This window comes from Octodon degus, unplaced genomic scaffold (assembly GCF_000260255.1).
Source record: "Octodon degus isolate 3935 unplaced genomic scaffold, OctDeg1.0 scaffold00208, whole genome shotgun sequence".
Taxonomy (NCBI): Eukaryota; Metazoa; Chordata; class Mammalia; order Rodentia; family Octodontidae; genus Octodon; species Octodon degus.
The window spans coordinates 2,421,321-2,437,433 of NW_004524784.1; the positions used below are offsets into that span (position 1 = coordinate 2,421,321).

A 16,113-nucleotide genomic window follows, 5' to 3' on the forward strand; every position below is an offset into this window, starting at 1 on the left:
AGTTGATTCCATAGAACTTAGATTTTGGCTATTGACAAAACCATACACCTGCATGTCTGATTCCCAGAACAGAAGAGAAGAAATAAAACTGGGACAAAGAAAATCCAGGAATATCTGGATGTGACTCAATAGTATCTCAGGTTAGGAAGAAAGTAAATAGGAAAATAATTCAACTATTCACTGAGAAAGAAAAAAAATCAAGTAAGTTCGTAAAAAAGGAATTGTGGGTGATTCTGACTCCATCATAAAGCACTGGAATTTACTAGCGAGGTAATTTTATTTAACAGAATTTATTTCAGTGGATATATTATAATCCTAGAGATAATACCTTCTTAGTGCCATTACTTTGAAGATTAAATGAGCAGACATACATAAAGCTCTTAGTATATTACCCGGCATAAAATAAGAATTAAATAAATGTTGGGTTTCCTTTAATGCAAGGGGGATATTAGTACAGCATCAGTCCTTCATTTTCTTTTAGCCTTTAGATATTTGCCATAGCTTTACAGTGGTAAAATCTAAAATCATGGAATTCCATTTATAATCATGGAATCATGAGCAAGAGCTGTAAGAACTTATCTGGCTTGATAATCGTATTTGCCAAATGAGAAGAACTAAGGTCGATATCAAAACCCAGCCTAGGACACAGGTTCTGGAATCTGCCCAAGGCTGTGCTCTTCCCTCTAGGCCCGCTAAACATTCTCGACCACTTCCTGTCTTTTTCAAGTGACAAAACATCCCATTCACATTAAATAACTAATAACAAGTGACCTACCTCACTTTGCATCTTTTGAGCTTCCTTTGAAGCTTGATATGACGGAGTGTCAACAAACTCAAGCATTGACTTGCCCTTATTTTTCTCATATTCTTCTTTATATTTAACCTTCATAGAAAAAAAAGTAAGAAAAATATAAAAATGAGGCTTGAAGGTGTAGCTCAGTGGTAGAGTGTGTGCTCAGCATGTGTGGGGTCCTCAGTTCAGCACCCACACTGAAAGAGAAAACGAAAAAGTTACATTGTTTAGAAAATGACAAGCCATATACAGATCAAAGAAAAATAAGTGTCAAAAATTAGCTGTTTTCTACAACCAAGTTACTCGAGTTATTTAGGATGATCACTGAATTCCTTGAGATTACTGACATACAAAGTAAATGGGTAATATGTATGAATTTTGAGGAATGAAAGTAACTTAGAACATCTAAATAACATAATAGTTGCATAAAGGACTATATAAAGTCTCTTGTCAAATAATACAGTACATATGCATATTTGTGATATGTAATTACACAGTCCATGTATGTGACAAAATATATATGGGAGCTTGGGAAGGGAGAGGGAAGGATCCTATTAAGAAAATACAGGTATGTTTTTCTATATTTCTGTCAAAAGAACTGCTGCATTTTTCTATAAGGCACTGAATAAAACAGACACAGATCTTTTATGTGGTTTCTTTTTACCATCCATTATTTAATATTATATTGTGCATTAATATTTCAGTTATGGCCATTCCTCATCTTACTTTAGTTTATAAAATGAGTACAATTTTCTATGTAAAAACCAAAGCTAAAATTATATATTAGCCATCAGAGTGGTTGACTTTATTGGCAACATGCCTTTTTTTAAATTAAAGTAATAAACTGTGATCAGGATTTCCTTTATCCAGAAATGCAATCTCATAAAAATTCTTAAGTATAATAACTTCATGAAGTTATTTTCAAGTTTTAAAATAATGAGGATGTTAATAGTAATTTAAGTCAAAGGAAGTTTTCATTACTTAGAACTTTGTGATGACAAAAATTTAAATAACTTTTAAATGTCCATTAACAAACACATTTTTATTGAAGAAAGATATGATAGAATGACCATCAAAATTGTTCAATACAGCAAGACTTCGTCTCAGAAACAAACTGTTGGAAGTACAATAGCATTCTATTGTAAAGTTTGATGAAGGAAAAAATGAAATGAAAATAACTGAAAGAGATCACAATGTGCATTTCCAAACATCAAAGAGGAGCTAGTCTGTATATTTTGAAAATAAATCAAATTAGGCATAGAAGTATGCTTCACAGAACACATTTGAGAGAGTCCCATAATTTTTTGTCTTAGCAGATGCAGAAATGACATCTTCAGCAACCAAATTCAGAATTTAAAAAATAGATATCAGCTTTAAAGTGTGATAGGAGGGTAGTTTTTTAAAGTGTTTTGAAGGCGCATAGGAGCTCATAGTGGCAAACCACATCAATTTAGGAGTTACTGGTGAGATCGTTTTCCGTTTTCACTAACCCTTGTAAGTGCATGGAGAAATAAAAATAAACTTTGCACCTGGAAAATTTTGCAGCTCAAAATAATGACTCAGATGTAAATCCAGAGCTCTGACCCGCAGTTTAACTCCTACAGTTGAAGTGCTTAATTAGGTGAAAGAACAGTTATTAGATGAAATGCTGAAACATGGGGCAGGCTTTTCTGGCCCACAAATGGGAGACAGTGCCTAAGATTTCCCAAAGCAATTTGTGTTTTCAGGCCCTGTTTTTCTCAGCAACTGCACCTTCTCAGTTGAGGTGCCCAGCAGTTGGTGTCACAGTGGTGACAACGGTCCTGGGAGGCCAGGGGGTGCCCAGGGGGCACGTACCTGACTCTGGAGCGTAGCAACGCCTCTGTGGTGCAGGTGTTCCGTGGCATCGGCGTCAAAATGGTATGCACCTCTGTTTTCCTCAAACAGCTTTTTATATTCTCGCTAAAATACAGAACATGGAAACATTCAGCATAGGAGAGACTGATTAGAACCATGAACACTCAGGAAAGTGAGCAAAAACTCAAGCCACCACAGGGGACAGCACCAGCAGCACATCCCCATCAGCAATCAGCTGGGGTCAACATTCCTGACACTGACAAGAATGGGCAGCACGACACAGGGCAGCTCCAGTGGACAGAGCGGCCAGCACAGAGAGCATCTGAGGACACGTAGCTGTGAGCACAACATAAGGGACACCCACAGCACAAAGGGTGGCAGCGCAGAAGCTGGTGACGGGACCCCTGTGGACAGGCAGTGACAGGCCAAAGGGCAGGAAAAGAAGGAAAGAGAGAAACAAACTGGAGGCAAGTAAGAAAAAGTTTCCTGGGAGGGCTCAGCCATGAAGAGGGGAGTTACAAGGAAAACAAGGCAGAGAGAAATGGGCCAACTGACTTTCCTAGTTGCAAAGGGTAAGAAGTACTTGGAAGAGAAACTGAGGAATCTGGGCAGAGTGGCTTGAGATTTTAAGAGGAAGACCTTGGATTAAAGGTACAGTTTAGAGGTGTAAAGGTTACTTAGGAAGAGACCGGATGGGCAGGGCACCCCGGCTGTCAGCAGCTGGACTTGAAACACAACAGGCAGCAAAAAGGCCAAATGGCTCAATGACTTCTATCCCTGGGAAGCAGACACGCAGTTATTTCTCCCTATTTGGAAAAGATTTTAGAAGTAAACAGAAGCTATCAGGCACTCCAGACCACAGAGACTGAAGAAGTAATACTGACTGGCTGCTCATTAGGCAATGGGTTTTGGAAAGACAGCAGTTGTGCGGAGGGAGAAAGAGATGGCACTGCAGGGCTGCAGGCAAGATCCAGCGGCCAGCTGCAGCGAAGGGATTGACCCTGGGTCTTGGGAGAGGCTGGAGGCTGTGGGGATGGGAGAGCGAAAGGGGAAGAGAGGCCAGCGCCAGGGATGGAGAGACAGAAAAGCCAGGTGACCTGCAGCTGGAGAGCAACGGTGCACAGAGGTAACTAGAAGCATAGACTTAGGTCCCCCAAGCCCCAGCCAAAATGAAGTGAAGAAGAAAAGCACCAAAGAATGATGTTCGCATAGCATGCCATGACTGAAGAGAACAACTTCTACGGACTGGGCTACATAGTAAGTTCAAGGCCAGCCTGAAAAATACAGTGAGACCCTGTCTTGAAAAAAAACACCTTAAAAAATAATGATGTACTTAAGATACTTCACAATTTTATTAAAAGTTATTTTATTATAATATATATTTATACAATAATCATAACTTTAAAGTCATAAATTAAAACATGCTATTGTTTAAAATCAGACTTAATCATAGGGCCTTATATTTGAAATAATGGAAAGATAATACTCAGGGTGGATAAATATTGTTCCCAACACAAAAAGCTATTTAAGTTATGAAAAAATTCAGAAAATTCTATTCTAGAAAACAAAAACAAGGGCCAGCCAAATAGCTCAGCGGATTAAGTGCCTGCAAGCTGGCACAAGGGCCGGGGCTTGGATCTCTGGGCCTGCCATGTCTGCCCCACCCCCTAGGCACACTGAGATGGCAAACGAGACTGGCAATTGAGACTGGATGTGGTGGCACACAACTGTAATCCCAGCACTTGGGAGGCTGGAAACAGGAGAATCAATACAAGTCTGATTTAAACAGTGAAAACCTATAGACCCCATAGACTCTATCCTAAAATAAAAAATTAAAAAAAGAAAGAAAAAAGAAAAAGAAAAAGAAAACAAAACCTACCTAGCTGGACTAAAATCTGCAAAAGAAATTTCCAGTACCTAAATTTGTACTTCCCTGTATATAATAGTCTCTGTTGCCTCCTAGTGGAAGTTTTACAGAGTAACACAATATAAATTGTTTAAGTTCATGTAACATTGTACAGGAAACTAAAAACTTCAAGGGATACATTTTCCAGGGGGAAATGTTTCCTTAAAAATGTAATTAGTATAGCTATACAAATGCATAAGGCATTAATTTCACCCTACACACTACACATTAAAATAAAAATACATTCTGATGTACACCAAAGACAAGAAACAGCCATTTAAAACAAACTGACAGCTAGCCTGGGCAGAAGTCTTTACTGACTAATCTCTTTCAACCTTTTACTAACATAAATTGTCTAACTCAAGACAATTTCTATCTCTTTACACTAAGATTTAAAAGGCAACTTTTCTAATGTGTGATACAGCTGAGCCAATGTATCACTGAATAATTTTAATAAGCAGATGCACTGGAGTAATTCATTATTTTGGTCAGTTAAGTTTTCTGACCTGAAATAATCATTGAGCCACAGTTTTTCCGGTGGGGGAACAAATATCTAGGATCTAAGTAAAAATACTACCTGAGTGAAGATTCTTATCTGAGCAAAATTTTCAGTGAAGCACAGACATGGAACAAGCTGGGCATAACAGCATGCCTCATAACCTCCGCACTCTGAGAGGCTGAGTAGGAATCACAAGTTCCAGTCCAGCCTGGGAAACTTAGCACCTTAGCGAGACCTGTCTCAAATACATAAGAAAGATGCACTGAGAAGTAGCTCAGTAAAAAGGCCCTGGGTTCAACCCCAGTACCATAAAATTAAAAAAAAAAAAAAAAGCAGAACAACAAAAAAGTTGGACATATGATTTTGATGATTTTTCTCCACTGTTTTCACAATTTATGTGAGGCTATAATTTTTGCATTGTTATCATAAAAGTCAACATTCTAAAAAGTAGTAGACTGTTAGTGGTATTAGACTTTGGACATAAAATGTCCCCCAAAATCCCATATGTTACAAGCTTGCTTCCCAAAGCAGCAAGGCTTAGCGATGAGACTCTGGGAAGTGGCCAGGTCCTGAGGACTCCAACCTCCTTGCCGGATTCCTCCACTACTGGATTCATCACAATATGATGGGCTGGGCAGAGGTAATGGAAACACAGGACAGAGAACCTGGATAAAAGGGGTATGTCCCAGGGCAGGGCGTTCTCTCTCTCTCTCTCTCTCTCTCTCTCTCTCTCTCTCTCTCTCTCCCTCTCCCTCTCCCTCTCCCTCTCCCTCTCCCTCTCCCTCTCCCTCTCTCTCTGCTCTCTGCTGTCACAGAGGTGGATAGCTCTCTCCCACATCCCCTTCTACCATGATATCTGTCGCATCCATGCCCAGCAACGATGGGGCCAGGTGACCTGGCCCAAGATCTTCGGCCAAGACAAATCTCTCCTCCTTTTAAGTTGCTTATTTCAGGTATCTTGTCAGATGTGGCACACATTCTACCAGATACCAAATTGTTAAATGACCACCAAGACATTTTTATTGCTTATGTATACTTGATTCTTCACATTCCTAAGGAATTTGACTTGAATATGGGTGAGAAATCAGCAGAAGCAGATGCCACTGCAATGACCAAAAGTGACCGTAAAGACAGCAGAGGACTCTGTAGATAGGAGCAGATGGAATCATAAGTGTGCCTGAGCTATGGAGAAAGCCATGGGATGGAAATAGGGATGCTCAAGGAATCATGGGGTGTGGAAAGAAAAGTAGGCGTGATGTGGGCAGCACAGGACAATATGATTTCAGTGTTGTCCAGAAACCAACTGCTAATTCTGAGCATATCAGTGTGCCTCTACCCCTCATTTTTTGCTCAAAGACTGGTGGAAAAAATGACCTTTTTCTATCCAAGTATCAGCAATGTTGGGGGGAAATGAATTAAAACTCCAGGAGTATGAATGATTTATATGCATTATACACTTTAAGAAGGATCAGGGTGACAGAGATATAGAAGAAATGAGACATCCAAGATAATGAACAGAGGTTTCAACATATCAAAGTCAAGCATACACACAGTACTTCTAAAGCTGAACTGAAGCTGCTTCCCACTGCTTCAGTCTGTGAGTCAAGTTGACTTAAAGTTGATTCCTGCAGGCACATCCACTGAAACAACTATCCTTATTTTTTCTCAAGCCTTGCCCAACACAGACTTCTTCATCAAGGCCATGCCTATACAGAAAACTAGGACAATTTTGAGTGAAGGGGTCACTACTAAAATAATGGAAATTATTCAAAGTCAAATGGGAGTTTGCCATTGCCACGGGGCAACCTGAGAGAGCGAAATGGAGTCACAAGGGACACAGGGTCAGGAGACAGAAGAACCGGCCAACCTAAGGTGCAGAGGCATGAAGACTGAGGAAACACACGGCCCTGAACACAAGTTTTTGCCATGACATGAGGTGCTTCTTCTACTCCTAGCCGTCTTGGCAGAGCGCCCAGATGACATCATAAGACTAAAACCATGGGGACAATGAAATAGAGACACCTGTATAATTTATTTTCAGAGATACTAAAATTGAGACTGAGACCATTTTTATGCTACTGAAAGTATGCTAACTGCCAGACTCTCCACTCTGATGTGCATAAAAGATCCCTGATTCACAAACCAGAGGCTGCAATCTAATACAGATGAAGAAGAGGAAAGCAGACAGAAAGGAAGAAAGTTGCATAATCCACCCCAAAGATGCCTAATCTCATCTGAGCTTCAAATGAAGAACACTTCCCACCTCCTGGAAGCGTTGTTGCATTCAAGAGGTACTGAGGCACTATATAGCAGGAAGCCCCTGCGTAGAAGGGCAGCTTTGGTGGGGTTACCCAAGCAGATCGCTACTCCTCAATGAGTTAGTCACGCGGGGTGGTATGGTGCCAAAGACATCAAAGGAAGCAGGTGAGCTCACGGCAGGCAGACCAGCTCCTCGGAGCTTTATGACATTGGCAGGTGCCACCAACAACCCACTTACTCCACTGAGCATTTTGCTGGCTTTCAAGGCATGGTCTAAAAACAACAAATTTGGGAGATCTGAAACCGGGTCGTGTATATTTTTAATGTCCTTCTTGTAATTCACCTATGAAAATAACATGGGACAAAATACCATCTAGGAGAAAAAATATGCTTTTGCATTATTGACGTTATTATTTTTAACATGACGTAAAGCAGCATTACTATTTAGTGGTCAGTTGGCAGATGGGTTTATTAACAACCACTAGATGGTGCTGATTCACTATTAAATGAGTAGAAAGTTTTCTTTCCAGGGACTTAAAAATATTTTAATTCCTTTACTGTTTTCATATTCCTGAAGGACAATGTCAACAGAATCAGGCAATTATACAAGAACTTAACTTTCAAGAAATAATGAGATGGCAGATGGGGGTGGAGTATGCCTGTAAATCTAGGATTCTGGGAAGCTGAGACAGGAGGATCACAAGTTTGAGCCCAGCCTGGAAAATCTAGCAACTTAATGAGATCCTGTTTCAAAATTTTAAACATTTTTTAAAAGACTTGAGGATGTAGCTTAGTGCGAAGGCTCTGGGTTCAATCTGTAATACTATAAAAGATGAAAACAAAAAAGGAAAGAAAGAGAAGAGGGAGAAGAGCCACTTTATTCTTCAGCCATTAGTGCAGTATTTCAATTTTGCTTTCTGGTGATCTTTGGTCTTTGGTGTTTCTCCTCCTCATGCCATACAGGCCTATTTTGATGGGGGTTTTGTTTTATCAGCTGCTTGGGAAATATCACACTAATAATAAAATTATAAAATATTAATCATAGCAAGCATGTTGAGCACTTACTATATGCCAGCAACTTCTCTACAAATATGAAGTATTTAATCTCCACAACAACCCAGTAGGTAGGCACTTTAAGCACCCCCAGGTTACAAAAGAGAAACTGAGTCACAGAAACACAAAAGTATACTATTAAGCAACAAAACAGGATTTCAATTGAGGCAATCTGACTCAGCCATGAGCTCTCAGCATGAGGCTCAAGGTTTCTTTAAGTAAATTTCATCTCTAGCTCCTTTACATTTGCACAAACACCCTCACAAACAATCGAATAAAAATCATCCTGCTATTCCCAAGTCCTAAGACACAAAAATTCTAATTTCAATTGCTGGGAATAAGTAAAAGTTGGTTACGGAACACAAACAATACCTCCCAAACATTAATGAAAGTGAAATAAACTAACTCCTAAGGAGACAAAGGGAATTGAAAGGTTTAAATGATCAAACAGGGCAACATTTTGATATTTAATTTTCATACTTGAAAAGGTTCTCTGAGCAATTTCAACTACAGCAAAGCAATTTTTTCAATGCTTCTGCTTTACATTCTGCCTACTTTTAACAAGAATTTAAAACATTATTTCTTATCAAATGAATCCTGATTATTTTCTAAAACATTCAGTAAAAATAAATCTTACAAAGAAGTATTTAACAGCCCTTATATACAAGATATGAAACTGTAAGTCATTAACCGTGTAATTTCTGCAAATTTCTTTAGGATAAACTATCACATACAAGGTAGTACTTTGTAACAAACCCAGTGTCATGGGTATAATTAGGAGTTAATTATTGTCCTACCTACTAATTTGTAATAATACTGCTTTTCTGCAAAACTCTATTATCTATTTCTACTCTTATTCAAACGTGATAATTTTATTTGCAATACTATTCCTACTTATTACCTAATTAGTAATCAGTAGCCATTAATAGTAAATTATGAAAATATATTTTTTCTAAAGAAAAAAATCTTCAGGAGAGTATGCTTTAGTGTTTTCAACTACAAATTAGTAAAAAAAATTACACGATCTTGATTGAGTATCAGTAATTACAACACAGTTCTGAGGTAACAAGAATCAAAAGATATTGAAACTAATTTTCTGTGAATTACAACTTACATTACTCGCCAGAGCAGCCGCAAGCCGATGCTGCCTAAAAGAAGCGCTCTCAAGGGGATTGTAACGATGTTTCTTACCCTTCATTTCGTTTTCAAATTTTTCTTTATATTTAACCTGTCATGAAAAAAAATAAGGGGTATTAGATAACATTTACAATGAAAAGTAATACAAAGTATTTTTAAAGTGATCAAATGAAAAGCTACCTGAAAAATGAATGGTAGCACAATTAAAATTCCCAGTGTCCATGACCCTTTATAAAGTGTAATCAGACATAGTTTTGTTTTCAATGAGCTACCTGAAGAGTGACCATAAATACAATTAGTCATGCACTCAGAGGCTACTCATGAGCACTACACACTAAAATATCGAAAGTTTTAAAAGCCAGTTGCTATTCCTGCCCTTCTGCAATCTAGATCAAACAGAACTCGAGCACACAAGTATCTTATGGTCTACCACGTGTGCATAGATTTTTCCCTAAGCCATCTCAAAATATTTCCCAAGTGGCTGTTTCCACCCCAATTTTCACTGAGTGTTTCCCATCTGTATTGGCATGGGTTCACCGGAGAGGCCATCACTCTAAGAGGCTTGATTGAAAAAGATGATGTGGGCCACTCCCAAATTGCTAAAGATTTCTGGGGCGCAAGGTCTTAGATCCACAAGTAAACAAGGCACAGATTTCAAAAGCCGAACGTCAGCTGTTTTGTTCTTTTATACTATTTTTTACATTACAATTTTTACAATATTTTTGATTTCTTATGGTCTACTACGTGGATTCTTGGTCCTGGAATTTGAATATGAATTTACTTGAGGAAATTAACCCAAATAAAGTACTAAACTTATACTGTGTTTTTTCTCACAATTTCCTATAGTTCATTTGTTCAAAATTCATTTTTAGGAAATATTTTTCTGAAATGTCCTGGGTCTACTTAATGTATTTAATTTTTCTTTTTAGGGAGCAGGAGCTTTTTATTTATTTTGATTAGTACATCTTTGCAGCATATAATGGTCATATTCATCATGCAGGATTTGTACGTGTACAGAGCCTCTTAATTCTTTTTGTCTCCCTTCCCCTTCTCTCCCTCCGATCCTTCTTCACCTTCTGAAGTTCTAAAGCTCTATTGCATTTTAAAATTACTCTACTTTAACCCCACATTTTATTCAGCATGAAAACCATCTCTAATATTCATTCTAAATTATGCTTGTTTTTTAAGCAGACATACAATGACAAAATGGCTACTCATTTATCTTTCAGAACAGTACCTTTCTTCATTGATAAAGAAATATGTGAATATGGGCTATCATTAATTGGAATTTAGATACAAGGTTTTTTCCAATAAAATAAGTAAGTAGATAAACAATTTAGATCTCATGCCCCTTTGATCTGTGTAGTCAGAAAGGCATAGATTTCAAAAGCCAAACGTCGGCTGTTTTGTTCTTTTATACTATTTTTTAGATTACAATTTTTACAATATTTTTTATTTCTTGCATTGCTCTTGTAATGCATGTTTACTTGTGGATCTAAGACTTTGCGCCCCAGAAATCTTTAGCAATTTGGGAGTGGCCCGCATCATCTTTTTCAATCAAGCCTCTTAGAGTGACGGCCTCGCCGGTGAACCCACACCAATACAGATGGGAGACACTCAGTGAAAATTGGGGTGGAAACAGCCATTTGGGAAATATTTCGAGATGGCTTAGAGAAAATACTTTCAATGCAGTTTCACTTGATAGTAACAACTTTCTGGTACTCCCACGGCCTTGTAAATTTATTCTGCACAATTAATGAAGCCTCTCTAAAACAGCATTTTGATTTTTTTAATGATTCTTTTATATTCTGAAATCATAGATCTAACAAAGATTGCTAAATCAGGTTTCCTCCTTTCATTTCTCAGTAGCTGGGACAGAAACAGAGGCTCCCCCTGCCCTGTCCTCCCTGAAACACACAGTCCACAGCTCTGTACCAGTGCTGCTCACTATATGTAAGAACTGCTTTTGTCTCACTGGGGTTTGGTGTCTGGGGGCATCTGCTCTGCAGCTGTGGCGGCCTCCTTGACCCGCTTCTGCTCACACCACACCCCTCAGCCACCAGATTCGGCAACACCAGCCCTTTCCGAGTCCAACTCTTCCTGCCAGCCAGCAAACGCTGACCGCTCAGTGCATAGCTGCTCACACCTCAGCCTCTGCTTCGGCTGTGACACGCTGGCCTGCACCAAGTGTCCTGTGGCTTTGTCATTTTTCCAGCCTCACACATCGTGAGTCTCCTAGGCATGTATCAGCTAAAGGTGCAAACACACTCCACGATCAGCATTCAGGGAGCCCAGGGCACTGTTGTTGTACAACCAGGAGTTCCCAGGATGATGACACTAAGAGGACAGGCTGTGTCTAGGTGGCATTATTTGAAAATGAAAGTCCCAACTTATCAGTTATTAAACCTGGCATTTGCTCTTCCAGGAAAAACGTATATTTCTGAAAAACAATAATCAATCTGTCATTCATCTGATACATTGAATGTAATAATAAGCAAAGTGTGGTAATTTTTTTTTCATTCTAACCTCTACTAGTCTAAGTAATTTGATTCAGAAGATACAGTTTTTCTTATTAATTTCCAGCAAAGTAAAATAATTCCATTATTTGAAATGTATATTGACAAGACACAAACACACAAGTTGCTTCACTCTTTCTGTGAGCTTTGTACATACATGAGCTAAGAAAATGATCAAAGGGTTTAAGCGTCTGGCGTCTCTTGCTTTCTCACTGGTTCATTCACTAGTGACACAAACACGCTTAACCTCTCTCCTAATTTCAACCCACAGCCACACAGCAGAGTCCTACCGCCTCATCCACACTCACCACCTGGGAGACCCCAGCAACCCTTAGCTTTAACTGTAACTGCTTATCCACCCATGAACAAGGCATAGCCCCCCACTTTCAAGACCATTTGAGAAAGGGAAAGGTAATGTTGATTTTAAGACAAAATACTATTTCTTATATCTAGATTAATTATTTTAGAAACTAATAAAGTTTACTTTTATGCTATATGACTATTTACATCATGAATAGCATACTGAGTGGTCTTGGGATGGATAGATAGATAGATAGATAGATAGATAGATAGATCTCCTAGAAGTTTTAAAAAGAATTTTAACCTTAGCAAGACTTTCAGAGGCTGAGATTGCTAAACTTCAATTTCATTCAAACTGTTCCTCATAACTGCATCAGAACAGAGCCAGTGTCACCCTGGCATGAAGCGTGACTTCTAAGCCCATTAAGACTCTCACTAGGGATGGTGCTCGGCTTCTCCACAATCTCACTTATAAGCCAGACTCATCAGAAGCCAGCAAAAGTGGGAAAATCTAGACCCTGAACAAGAGCTGTTCACTGTAGCCACAGAAGCAAGTGGCAGGAAATTGAAATTTGGGAACTGCACCTTAGCTACCCCCTGAAAATGAAAAGTAAAAAAAAAAAAAAAACCCACATCTCTCTGCATAAATGCTTACCAATTTTGAATGGAATTAATCTATACATGGGTAAAGAAGACAGCACAATTTCTACTAAAGCCCATGAGAAAAATCAATCATTTTTAAGCTTGAATTTTACAGAAAATATTATTCATGCCCTCATTTTCTTTATAAAAATAGCATCTTAAATGGCTTTGCATAAAATGTCAATAATCCAGAGAGAATCTATTTAATCAGTCTCTACATATTTGCCAGCATAATCTATGACATTCTACAATGATGGATCAATGATACAGAAGTCATCTCTCAGCACAGCCTGCAAGTGGTAAATGAATATTTAAAATATACATGTATACATATACATGACCACAAATTATATAAAGAACTGTATAGAAAAAAGATGGAGAACACAGAAGAGTAAAGAGATACAATTTACATCAGCAAATCAGAAGGTGACCTTTATGTGATATTTTGAATATGAGGAAGTGGACAGAGTGATGCCACAAGAAGAGAATAGGAGATTCCCCAAACCAATAAGTATCTTTCACAATTTAAGGACAATATACATTGCTAAATTTTTAATAGCAATCTGTACTATAATTTTTAGGTTTATAACCCATTCCTATCAATAGAACAAATGCAGTGTTTGCTGTCTCAGCTCATGAACTCAATTCATCCCATGACTCTGGAAAAGACAGCCACAGTCATATTTCTGTTGGAAAGATGGCCATGGTCACATTTGTCACCTGATGCAGAATTCGCAAACAAAAACAAAATTTTGCCAATTGCTTTATTTACAAACTGAATTGTTCACCAGAAGTGTCCCTGAACTTCCACCACACTGTACATAGGCTTTTTTGCTATTATGAAACTAAACAAAGAATTCATTATTCATTCATATGTGATGTGATATATGAATATATTAATTAATTATTCTGAGAGTTGTCTTTTTTTAAATTTTATTTGTGGGGGGGCCAGCTCAGCCCAGCAGGGGGCGGGGCTGGCTGGCATATGGTGCTGGGGGATTGAACCACAGACCCTGTGCTTTGCTAAGCTTGTTCTAGGTAGGTACTTTAGACCACTGAGCCATCTCACCAGCCCCTCTGAGAGTTGTCTTAAGTTGATAGCTTTAACAACTATTACCTTGGGGTACATATAAGCCATTCTCTTTGAATGAGACTTCGGATTTATTTTTCCACTGATTATTTTTGATGACTTGATCCTAATTTTATATATCGTCCAAATTTAAAAAGGGAAAGTTTACAATCATGAGAATGAAGCTATTGTAAGAACTAATACAAGAAGAGCTGGGCACATGTTTCCATGAGTTTTTATGAGTAAATTCCCACAGAGCTCAATTTACTGCAAAGCAGCAGCCAACTTGCTCACTGTTCTCAGAGGCATCTTTCATCACGCGTGTCTTACGACCATGTGCTGAGACCACCGGCTCCCCGTGAGGGTCTGGCCTCTCAGCATTCTTCCGGTGCTATCCTTGTACTTTTCTTCCTGCTTCCTGCCTACCCATCACCTGCCTTACTTTCCTGCTTATTGAATTCCTGAATCATTTCCCCTCCTCTGCATTCATGTGCTTCTGTCATTCCTTTAGGTGTCCTGAGAATACCTGTTCTTCAAAGTTGTCAATGAAAATTTAAAAAGCACACTTCTTGCTTTTATTTTAAGGTAAGACAGCTGAGAATAGAAATGAAACATACAGAAGTCATTCCAGGACTTGTATTTAACCATCTACCCAGATTTCCCTTTTCTGGTAAGTCCCTACACCATATGATCAGGAAGAATTTCATAATGCAATTAAGATGAACTCGATCCAACTCACAAATTATGATCTTCCAAAGAACGGGGTTACTCAGTTGCTATAATTTGAAATAAAAGAAAGTCTGTCTAAAAACCCAAATAGAGATCAAGTATAAGACTTTTGCAGAGAAAATCTGAAAAGTGAAAAGAAAAGCCCAAATATGCAATTTTTCTTCCAAGAACTTTCAATGGGGAAAGAATGAATTTAGGACCACAGGTTCACCCCATGTGCCTATTCTTGTTCCCCACTATGTGTAAATTCATCTGAAAAATAAAACAGAAAACAGTCTGAGCACTCAGAATAAACTGATTCCAATGAAGATACACAATCTACATGCCAAGTTCCATTTCTGAGTCCTCACAGCAGTGATCCAGATAAGTAGATACTACAGGTGTCAACCCCATTTACAGATGAGGGGCTGAAGACAGAAAAATTAAGCAATTGGTCTAAAGTCACTCTGTGAGCAAGAACAGAACCCCAGAATGTGACCCACGTGACCTTGCTCCAGAGCCTGTTTCCTTAGCCTCTGAAGCAAACCTGACTACTCTCCCCCAATCTGCTCTGTTACTCCTGGGCAACCTTCCCTCTCAGAAAAGGGTGGATTTGTAAGAGGTCAGAAAGCAGTCAGGACAGATGGCTGAGACCTCTCATTTCTTCAACATGCATTATCTAGAATGCAAAGAGCTTGGAATCCCAGTGGCTCCTAGTCCTTTAAGGAGAGTGTCATCCAGCAGCTTCCCCAACCTTGTACCTCAGCAGCCTCCAGAGTTACAGTGTTGTTTTACAGGTAAAAGTGCCTTGTAAACTACAAAGCTATTAGTGGGAGACATGTCACGGGCAGGGCTTGCTCATTTCTGTCTCTCCTACATACCCCTTCTCTTGCTTCACTTTCATCCCTAGGGATAGCGAGACTTTGGGCCAATCACTTCACAGGAGATTATATCACAGCAAGCCAGCTGGCCATGGTGGCTCCTGTCTCTTCAAGGCCAGGCTTTCTGCAACGTGGCTACATTAACCTCCCCAGTGTAACAATGTTCTCACAACTCTTCTTTGCATATAATTTTCAGTGAAGTAACTCCTTGTTTTTTTTACCCAGAAGGGGAGGCTTAACTGAGTGACTACAGTTTAAAGTGCAATAAGTTGTTCTTGGAATTTAATTTTAAAATGTACACCATAATCAACATTTGGAAATCACTGTCTCCTTTTCTATTTCTTTCATAGCACATAATATTCTGGAAGCATGGAACTGGGGACTTACCATGCAATAGGTATAGAGTTTCATTTTTGCAGGATAAAAAGAGCCCTCCAGATAGATTGTGGTGATGGAAATACAACACAATGAATGTGCTTAATATTACTGAACTTTAAGTAGTTCACATTTTTTT

General features: G+C 38.8%; 1 protein-coding gene across 4 annotated transcripts in view; it reads right to left on the minus strand.

Annotated features, from left to right (window-relative positions):
- The window catches only part of Nebl (nebulette), a 403,483-nt gene that overhangs the window by 91,474 nt on the left and 295,896 nt on the right, over nt 1-16,113 (minus strand). For 3 of the 4 annotated variants that reach the window (XM_023704950.1, XM_023704952.1, XM_023704949.1), the window contains exons 8-11: nt 9,461-9,574; nt 7,532-7,636; nt 2,630-2,734; nt 776-883 (exon numbers count right to left, since the gene is read on the minus strand). The exons of the other annotated variant lie outside the window; for it this stretch is intronic. In XM_023704950.1, coding sequence (XP_023560718.1) covers nt 776-883; nt 2,630-2,734; nt 7,532-7,636; nt 9,461-9,574 — 432 coding nt within the window. The remainder of the gene's footprint in view (nt 1-775; nt 884-2,629; nt 2,735-7,531; nt 7,637-9,460; nt 9,575-16,113) is intronic. 4 annotated transcript variants of the gene reach the window in all.